The sequence below is a fragment of the Triticum urartu genome, chromosome 2A (genome assembly GCF_056163025.1).
Source record: "Triticum urartu cultivar PI428250 chromosome 2A, HENAU_Tu73, whole genome shotgun sequence".
NCBI lineage: Eukaryota > Viridiplantae > Streptophyta > Magnoliopsida > Poales > Poaceae > Triticum > Triticum urartu.
The window spans coordinates 664,327,194-664,337,698 of NC_141874.1; the positions used below are offsets into that span (position 1 = coordinate 664,327,194).

Sequence of the window (10,505 nt, forward strand, 5' to 3'; positions counted from 1 at the left end):
AACGGAGCCCTATTTAAAGTGAATGCGGCAGTCTCTAAAGCATAGCCCCAAAAAGATAGCGGTAAATCGGCAAGAGACATCATAGATCGCACCATATCTAATAGAGTGCGATTACGACGTTCGGACACACCATTACGCTGAGGTGTTCCAGGCGGCGTGAGCTGTGAAACTATTCCACATTTTCTTAAGTGTGTGCCAAACTCGTGACTCAAGTATTCTCCTCCACGATCTGATCGTAGGAACTTGATTTTTCTGTCACGTTGATTCTCAACCTCACTCTGAAATTCCTTGAACTTTTCAAAGGTCTTAGACTTGTGTTTCATTAAGTAGACATACCCATATCTACTCAAGTCATCAGTGAGGGTGAGAACATAACGATAGCCACCGCGAGCCTCAACACTCATTGGACCGCACACATCAGTATGTATGATTTCCAATAAGTTGGTTGCTCGCTCCATTGTTCCTGAGAACGGAGTCTTGGTCATTTTACCCATGAGGCATGGTTCGCATGTGTCAAATGATTCGTAATCAAGAGACTCTAAAAGTCCATCAGCATGGAGCTTCTTCATGCGTTTGACACCTATGTGACCAAGGCGGCAGTGCCACAAGTATGTGGGACTATCATTATCAATCTTACATCTTTTGGTACTCACACTATGAACATGTGTAGCATTACTCTCAAGATTCATTAAGAATAAACCATTCACCATCGGAGCATGACCATAAAACATATCTCTCATATAAATAGAACAACCATTATTCTCGGATTTAAATGAGTAGCCATCTCGAATTAAACGGGATCCTGATACAATGTTCATGCTCAAACTTGGCACTAAATAACAATTATTGAGGTTCAAAACTAATCCCGTAGGTAAATGTAGAGGTAGCATGCCGACGGCGATCACATCGACCTTGGAACCATTCCCGACGCGCATCGTCACCTCGTCCTTCGCCAGTCTCCGCTTATTCCGCAGCTCCTGCTTTGAGTTACAAATGTGAGCAACTGCACCGGTATCAAATACCCAGGAGCTACTACGAATACTGGTAAGGTACACATCAATTACATGTATATCACATATACCTTTCGTTTTGCCGGCCTTCTTGTCCGCTAAGTATTTGGGGCAGTTCCGCTTCCAGTGACCACTTTCCTTGCAATAAAAGCACTGAGTCTCGGGCTTGGGTCCATTCTTTGGCTTCTTCCCGGCAGCTTGTTTGCCGGGCGCGGCAACTCCCTTGCCGTCTTTCTTGAAGGTTTTCTTACCCTTGCCTTTCTTGAACTTAGTGGTTTTATTCACCATCAACACTTGATGTTCCTTTTTGACTTCTACATCTGCTGATTTCAGCATTGCAAATACTTCAGGAATGGTCTTTTCCATCCCCTGCATATTGAAGTTCATCACAAAGCTCTTGTAGCTCGGTGGAAGCGACTGGAGGATTCTGTCAATGACCGCGTCATCCGGGAGATTAACTCCCAGCTGAGTCAAGCGGTTATGTAACCCAAACATTGAGAGTATGTGCTCACTGACAGAATTATTTTCCTCCATCTTACAGCTGAAGAATTTGTCGGAGACTTCATATCTCTCGACCCGGGCATGAGCTTGGAAAACCATTTTCAGCTCTTCGAACATCTCATATGCTCCGTGTCTCTCAAAACGCTTTTGGAGCCCCGACTCTAAGCTGTAAAGCATGCCGCACTGAACGAGGGAGTAGTCATCGATACGTGCCTGCCAAGCGTTCATAACGTCTTGTTATGCAGGGAGAACAGGTGCGTCACCTAGCGGTGCTTGTAGGACATAATCTTTCTTGGCAGCTATGAGGATGATCCTCAGGTTCCGAACCCAGTCCGTGTAGTTGCTGCCATCGTCTTTCAGCTTGGTTTTCTCTAGGAACGCGTTGAAGTTGAGGACTACGTTGGCCATTTGATCTACAAGACATATTTTAAAGATTTTAGACTAAGTTCATGGTAATTAAGTTCATCTAATCAAATTATTCAATGAACTCCCACTTAGATAGACATCCCTCCAGTCATCTAAGTATAACATGATCCGAGTTAACTAGGCCATGTCCGATCATCACATGAGACGGACTAGTCAACGTCGGTGAACATCTTCATGTTGATCGTATCTTCTGTACGACTCATGCTCGACCTTTCGGTCTTCTGTGTTCCGAGGCCATGTCTGTACATGCTAGGCTCGTCAAGTCAACCTAAGTGTTTTGCATGTGTAAATCTGTCTTACACCCGTTGTATGTGAACGTTAGAATCTATCACACCCGATCATCACGTGGTGCTTCGAAACAACGAACTGTCGCAAAGGTGCACAGTTAGGGGGAACACTTTCTTGAAATTATTATGAGGGATCGTCTTATTTACTACCGTCGTTCTAAGCAAACAAGATGCAAAAACATGATAAACATCACATGCAATCAAATAATAATAGTGACATGATATGGCCAATATCACATAGCTCCTTTGATCTCCATCTTGGGGCTCCATGATCATCTTGTCACCGGCATGACACCATGATCTCCATCATCATGATCTCCATCGTCGTGTCTCCATGAAGTTGCTCGCCAACTATTACTTCTACTACTATGGCTAACGCGTTTAGCAATAAAGTGAAGTAATTTACATGGCGTTTCTCAATGACACGCAGGTCATACAAAAAATATAGACAACTCCTATGGCTCCTGCCGGTTGTCATACTCATCGACATGCAAGTCGTGATTCCTATTACAATAGCATGAACATCTCATACATCACATATAGATCATTCATCATTCATCACAACTTTGGCCATATCATATCACAAAGCACTTGCTGCAAAAACAAGTTAGACGTCCTCTAATTGTTGTTGCAAGTTTTACGTGGCTGAAGTAGGGTTCTAGCAAGAACGTTTTCTCACCTACGTGAAAGCCACAACGTGATTTGTCAACTTCTATTTACCCTTCATAAGGACCCTTTTCATCGAATCCGCTCCAACTAAAGTAGGAGAGACAGACACCCGACAGCCACCTTATGCAACTTGTGCATGTTAGTCGGTGGAACCGGTCTCACGTAAGCGTACGTGTAAGGTTGGTCCGGGCCGCTTCATCCCACAATACCGTTGAAGCAAGATAAGACTAGTAGCGGCAAGAAAGTTGACAACATCAATGCCCACAACAAATTATGTTCTACTCGTGCAAGAGAACTACGCATAGACCTAGCTCATGATGCCACTGTTGGGGAACGTTGCAGAAAACAAAAAATTTCCTACGGTTTCACCAAGATCCATCTAGGAGTTCATCTAGCAACGAGTGATCGGATTGCATCTACATACCTTTGTAGATCACGCGCGGAAGCGTTCAAAGAACGGGGATGAGGAAGGCGTACTCGACGTGATCCAAATCACCGGAGATCCTAGCGCCGAACGGACGGCACCTCCGCGTTCAACACATGTACGGTCAGCGTAACGTCTCCTTCTTCTTGATCCAGCAAGGGGGAAGGAGAGGTTGAGGGAGATGGCTCCAGCAGCAGCACGACGGCGTGGTGTTGATGGAGCTGCAGTACTCCGGCAGGGCTTCGCCAAGCACTATGGAGGAGGAGGATGTGTTGGAGAGGGAGAGGGAGGCACCAAAGATCAAGGTAAGAAGTCCTCCATCTCCCCACTATATATAGGAGGGCCAAGGGGGGGCGCCGGCCCTAGGAGATCTAATCTCCTAGGGGGGTGCGGCCAAGGGGAGGAATCCCTCCTCCCCAAGGCACCTAGGGGTGCCTTCCCCCTTTGGGACTCTTCCCTCCTTGAAACCCCCGATGCCCAAAATAGCACTTCCTATATATAATTCTTTACCTCCGGACCATTGCGGAACTCCTCGTGACGTCCGGGATCTCATCCGGGACTCCGAACAACATTCGGGTTACTGCATATACATATCCCTACAACCCTAGCGTCACCGAACCTTAAGTGTGTAGACCCTACGGGTTCGGGAGACATGTAGACATGACCGAGATCATTCTCCGGTCAATAACCAACAGCGGGATCTGGATACCCATGTTGGCTCCCACATGCTCCTCGATGATCTCATCGGATGAACCACGATGTCGAGGATTCAATCAACACCATATACAATTCCCTTTGTCAATCGGTATGTTACTTCCCCGAGATCCGATCGTCGGTATCCCAATACCTCGTTCAATCTCGTTACCGGCAAGTCACTTTACTCGTACCGTAATGCATGATCCCGTGACCAGACACTTGGTCACCTTGAGCTCATTATGATGATGCATTACCGAGTGGGCCCAGTGATACCTCTCCGTCATACGGAGTGACAAATCCCAGTCTTGATCCGTGTCAACCCAACAGACACTTTCGGAGATACCCGTAGTATCCTTTATAGTCACCCAGTTACGTTGTGACGTTTGGCATACCCAAAGCACTCCTACGGTATCCGGGAGTTACACGATCTCATGGTCTAAGGAAAGGATACTTGACATTGGAAAACTCTAGCAAACGAACTATACGACCTTGTGCTATGTTTAGGATTGGGTCTTGTCCATCACATCATTCTACTAATGATGTGATCTCGTTATCAATGACATCCAATGTCCATAGTCAGGAAACCATGACTATCTGTTGATCAACGAGCTAGTCAACTAGAGGCTTACTAGGGACATGTTGGTGTCTATTATTCACACATGTATTACGATTTCCGGATAACACAATTATAGCATGAATAAAGACAATTATCATGAACAAGGAAATATAATAATAATGCTTTTATTATTGCCTCTAGGGCATATTTCCAACAAATCTATGGAGTAATCTAGCAACGAGGGGAAGGAGAGTGCATCTACATACCCTTGTAGATCGCTAAGCGGAAGCGTTGCAAGAACGCGGATGAAGGAGTCGTACTCGTAGCGATTCAGATCGTGGTTGATTCCGATCTAAGTGCCGAACCACGGCGCCTCCGCGTTCAACACACGTGCTGCCCGGTGACGTCTCCTACGCCTTGATCCAGCAAGGGGAGAAGGAGAGGTTGGGGAAGACTCCATCCAGTAGCAGCACGACGGCGTGGTGGTGAAGGAGGAGCGTGGCAATCCTGCAGGGCTTCACCAAGCACCGCGGGAGAGGAGGAGGACTTGGGAGAGGGGGAGGGCAGCCAGAACTTGGGTGCGGCTGCCCTCCCACCCCCACATATATATAGGGGCAAGGGAGAGGGGGCCGGCCCCCTCAGATCCAATCTGAGGAGGGGGCGGCGGCCAGGGGGGTTGCCTTGCCCCCCAAGGCAAGGGGGGCGCCCCCCTTTTAGGGTTCCCCCAAACCCTAGGGGCATGGGCCCTAGGGGGGAGGCGCCCAGCCCACTAAGGGGTTGGTCCCTCTCCACACACAGCCCATAGGGCCCTCCGGGGCAGGTGGACCCTCCCGGTGGACCCCCGGAACCCCTCCAGTGGTCCCGGTACAATACCGGTGACCCCCGAATTATTCCGGTGACCGTATGATGACTTCCCATATATAAATCTTTACCTCCGGACCATTACGGAACTCCTCGTAACGTCCGGGATCTCATCCGGGACTTCGAACAACATTCAGTAACCACGTATATCTATTCCCTATAACCCTAGCGTCATCGAACCTTAAGTGTGTAGACCCTACGGGCTCGGGAGTCATGCAAACATGGCCGAGACAACTCTCCGGTCAATAACCAACAGCGGGATCTGGATACCCATGTTGGCTCCCACATGCTCCACGATGATCTCATCGGATGAACCACGCTGTCAAGGATTCAATCAATCCCGTATACAATTCCCTTTGTCTATCGGTACGATACTTGCCCGAGATTCGATCGTCGGTATCCCAATACCTTGTTCAATCTCGTTACCGGCAACTCTCTTTACTCGTTCCGTAACACATCATCCCGTGATCAACTCCTTGATCAGATTGTGCACATTATGATGATGTCCTACCGAGTGGGCCCAGAGATACCTCTCCGTTATATGGAGTGACAAATTCCAGTCTCGATTCGTGCCAACCCAACAGACACTTTCGGAGATACATGTAGTGAACCTTTATAGCCACCCAGTTACGTTGTGACGTTTGGCACACCCAAAGCACTCCTACGGTATCCGGGAGTTGCACAATCTCATGGTCTAAGGAAATGATACTTGACATTAGAAAAGTTTTAGCATACGAACTACACGATCTTTGTGCTAGGCTTAGGATTGGGTCTCGTCCATCATATCATTCTCCTAATGATGTGATCCCGTTATCAACGACATCCAATGTCCATGGTCAGGAAACGTAACCATCTATTGATCAACGAGCTAGTCAACTAGAGGCTTACTAGGGACATGGTGTTGTCTATGTATCCACACATGTATCTGAGTTTCCTATCAATACAATTTCTAGCATGGATAATAAACGATTATCATGAACAAGGAAATATAATAATAACCAATTTATTATTGCCTCAGGGCATATTTCCAACAGTTCTCTCTCCCCCCTTCCTCCCTACTCTGATCCAGATCCAACCTCGGTGCCATGTTGCGCCTTCTTCCCCATCGCCGCCGGCCACCATCCCCACACTTTCTCTCCCTTTGCCCATGGATCCATCTCTTCCATGGACGCCTCCCACACCGTCTCCTCCTTCCCCCATCTCATCACTAGGGAAGACAAGGCAAGCGGGAGGAAGATCGGCCGTGTAGGTCAGATCCATCCGCCACGACCTCGACGGAGATGGCCCAGTGGATGGAGCGGACCTGCAAATCGTCAAGCCAAGGTAGCAGGGCAGTAGGGCTCCATCCTTGATTTCCTTGACCATCTTGGATTACCTTCCCTGATTTCCTTGATTCCTCACGCACAGGGCAGCAGGGCTCCATTCTTGTTCTCTTCTCCATGGGGGTCATGCACAGGGCTCCACCTACAAGTGAAGAGAAGACCACTGCTCCTGCGGGTCTGCTTCTTCCTACTCTTCAAGGTCCCTCTCTCCCTCTCATGCTCTGCCTGAATTAATGGCGTTAGGTGTCACAACCAAACTGAAACTTTTTTATCTTCAGAGAGGAGAAAACTGAATCTTTAATTAGGTTAGCTTGCACCTGCTGCTGCTTTTTATCTTCATTTATTTATCAGAAATAGTAATTTACATTGAAGTTTTTTTAATTATTCATAGACACTTATTTATGCATTGTTCTTCCTGTATATAATAGATGTTGTATTTTTAGTTGTTCAGGTTCTCAATGTATGTTTATCCACTGTATAATGTAGGAGTGCAATACTTAGAGCTGAATTTTACTTAAATGAGATGCAATGGCATTTTTTATTTTACAAATAACAATACTCTAATTTACCTTAATTAGCTCAGCTATGTTTATGGCAAACCTTCTTAAGGAAGCAAGAAATGCCAATTCTTGTTTATGTGTTTCGACATTCTTTCATTGTTCTGTAACTACTTTGTGTCATGAATTCAGTCATGCACTGTTATAGGATAGATAGCCTGGACCACAAAAGGTGTGGCGTTGACTTAGTGGCAGCTGAGCTGCTGATAAAGGGCATGGGTGAACAAATGAAGGTGACTGGGATTTTAAAATGAAGTTAAATTGTGATCAGCACAAAGCTTTTGTCTTATTTTTTATGTCAACTAATGCTATTTGTGATTTCACAAATTGCAGTCAGCTTGGGTTATCATAGTATAGCTTCTTTATGATTTTTTAGCTTGACACATTTGATGCCACAAAATTCATGAGTAGTCAAAATTGAATGGGATACTGAGTATTTGAAGTTCCCTATTGCCGGACCAGCTAATCCTGTCGCCAGGCAACTCTTCTCACCCCTCTTCTCCTCTTGTTATAATCAAATTTATATTATAAGCGGCAGAATATTGTGCTGGTGGCTACTAAGTTAGTAAGCATGCTTGCTGCATTATGCTACTAACTTTCTAATCATATCGTGGATGGACCAATGTTTGTGTCCGCGCAATCTGTATGTATTGTTGTGGCGTATCAACTGCTTATTAGCCCCGCAGGTAGCTGCTGCTTTGCTTATGGCAATTCGTAATGTCCGTACTAATGTGGCTGATGAATTAAGCTCCACTAACTAACTAGGTTGTATTTAAGTTATATATTGGGTCCCTTTTACTTTCCACCATGGATAGTAGTAATCTGCACCCTGTTTTCACATTTCAGTATCCTGAATTTGAATAGCTCAGTTCTGATGGCACTAGCATTGGGCCATCTTCAGTCTTGCAACCAATTAACATGATCTCATACTGCATAAATGTGTATTCCTTTTATTTAGAATTAAATTTGTTCAACGACTGAGGGTTCTGTTGGGAGTTCTCTGTGTCCTACAATATTAAATGGTCATTCATAACTACCCCTGTCTTCTTGCTATTGGCCAAGTGGTTTTCCATTTTGAGCTTCAGTGCTCTGCTTGTGTTGCAAGTACAACACTGCACCTGCTGTTTCTTTTTATTTATGAATAGTATATGTAACTTGCAAGTACAACCTCAAAATAAAGTAGTTTTTGTTTTTTATAAAATTGTCATTCAGAATAATACGGAAAATTAATTCATTATATATGCAAGGAGTTGATTCTTGGTGAAATTGCTTTGCCTGTATGTATGTAGAGTCTTGTAGCTAACTGATGGGGAAAAATGTGCCATGTAAATCTAATTGATGAAAAAATATGTTTGGTCATCAGAAGCTTGTTTGTAGCTGTATGTAGATGTTTAGATGTGTAGTAAGTGAACATCTGAACAAGATTAACAAGTGAGGGTCGGTGTTCAGTAGATAATAAGATTGGTCTAATATTTCAGTTTGTCCGTTTCAATACAATATTACATAGGCGATGTCTTGTTAATAGAAATCACTCAGTTTTTCGGTTTCAGTTTTTACTTCTACTTCACAGAGTGGAAGATTGTAAGAAAACATTGGGTGATCTTTAACAATTATTCTTAGAGTAAACCAGAGCAATATTCAATGATATATTGTGAGTCACTGAAAATGTATACTGTGTTTTTCTTCAGGATATGGATGACTATCTGAACGTAAGCAGGTTTCTTCCCAAACTTAACAACGAGATACTAGGTGAAAGAAATGATCCCTACAAGGAAAGGTTGAGCAGCCTAGAGAATTTAGTACTGATCATGGTAAGGTTGACAAAGCCTGAAATCTCATTTTGATCCACGTTCCAAGATTACATGGTAGCATATATACTTGAAGTTGGCATGGAATATCAAAATTCAAAATAGACTTTGCCTATTCCCTGTTTTGAAAAAACAATGGGAATTGATTTTCTGAAGTCCTTGGTTGTCTATTTCCCTATCCATGCAACAATAAATGTTGAACAGAATGTTGAACAAGATAGCATGAACACGTATAGCTAGGGTATGCATTTAGTAGGTGTGTTTCCGTTTCAAAGATTCATAAAAGACTAAAAGAGATTGATAAATGAAGAAAATACCCTACCGGATCTACACAAGGACAAGAACTAACAAGCAGTTTTCACTTTCCCGACATGGGCGCAGGGGTGATCGTCACGGACTACCGCACCCGGTGGGCATCGTGCTCTTCAACAACTCAGAGACGGACTTCACCATGAAGCCCGGCGACTGCGTCACATAGATGATTGTCCAGGTGATTGTGACGCCAGAGGTCGACGAGTTGGAGGACCTTGACGCCACCGTCAGGAGGTTGCCGAGGCGGAGGACCTCGATGCCACCGTCTGGAGGTTGCCAAGGTGAAGGACCTCGACTCCTTGGTAGATACATTTAGAAAAGTGGTCTGGTTAGGTTGGTGGTGGGACGCTAGGGAAGGTACCCACCTTTCGTGATGGTTGTGTGCATCTGATATATAAATGGGATCTCATGATTTCTTTGAGTTCAGATTTTCAATGTTGTATACATAAACGCTGCAAGTGCTAAGATGGTTCTGTGACCTTTGCACTAGATGTGTCTTGATTTCCATCCATAAATATTGCATCTAACTTTTTTTTAATTTTCAATTACTTAGCAGTAGCGTGGGGAAAGAAGGGCATTCTACTAGTACTTAGGAATAGTAGTAGCGTGGGTTACGCGCGCTACTACTAACTTTTTAGCTGTAGCGTGGGGTAAAACACACGCTACTGCTAAAAAATAGATGTAGCGTCATAGCAGTAGCGTGGGAACCTACGCTACTGGTAGTCCAAAAACCATGCTACTGGTAAGGTTTTTTCTAGTGGTAAATCAGTAAGAGACATCATAGGTCGCACCATATTTAGTAAATTATGATTACGATGTTCGGACACACCATTACGATGTGGTGTTCTGGGTGGCGTGAGTTGTGAAACTATTCCGCATTGTTTCAAATGTAGACTAAACTCGTAACTCAAATATTTTCCTCCACGATCAGATCGTAGAAACTTTATTTTCTTGTTACGATGATTTTCCACTTCACTATGAAATTCTTTGAACTTTTCAAATGTTTCAGACTTATGTTTCATTAAGTAGATATACCAATATCTGCTCAAATCATCAGTGAAGGTGAGAAAATAACG

The 10,505-nt window shown here is 44.5% G+C and overlaps 1 protein-coding gene across 1 annotated transcript; it reads left to right on the forward strand.

Moving 5' to 3' along the window:
- The first annotated feature begins 6,467 nt into the window (after nt 1-6,467).
- LOC125539567 (uncharacterized) lies at nt 6,468-9,918 on the forward strand. Its single transcript, XM_048703056.2, has 4 exons — nt 6,468-6,753; nt 6,838-6,951; nt 8,998-9,120; nt 9,499-9,918. The coding sequence occupies exons 1-4, from the start codon at nt 6,595-6,597 to the stop codon at nt 9,502-9,504; spliced, it is 402 nt and encodes a 133-aa protein (XP_048559013.1). The 5' UTR covers nt 6,468-6,594; the 3' UTR covers nt 9,505-9,918.
- The last annotated feature ends 587 nt before the right edge of the window (nt 9,919-10,505 follow it).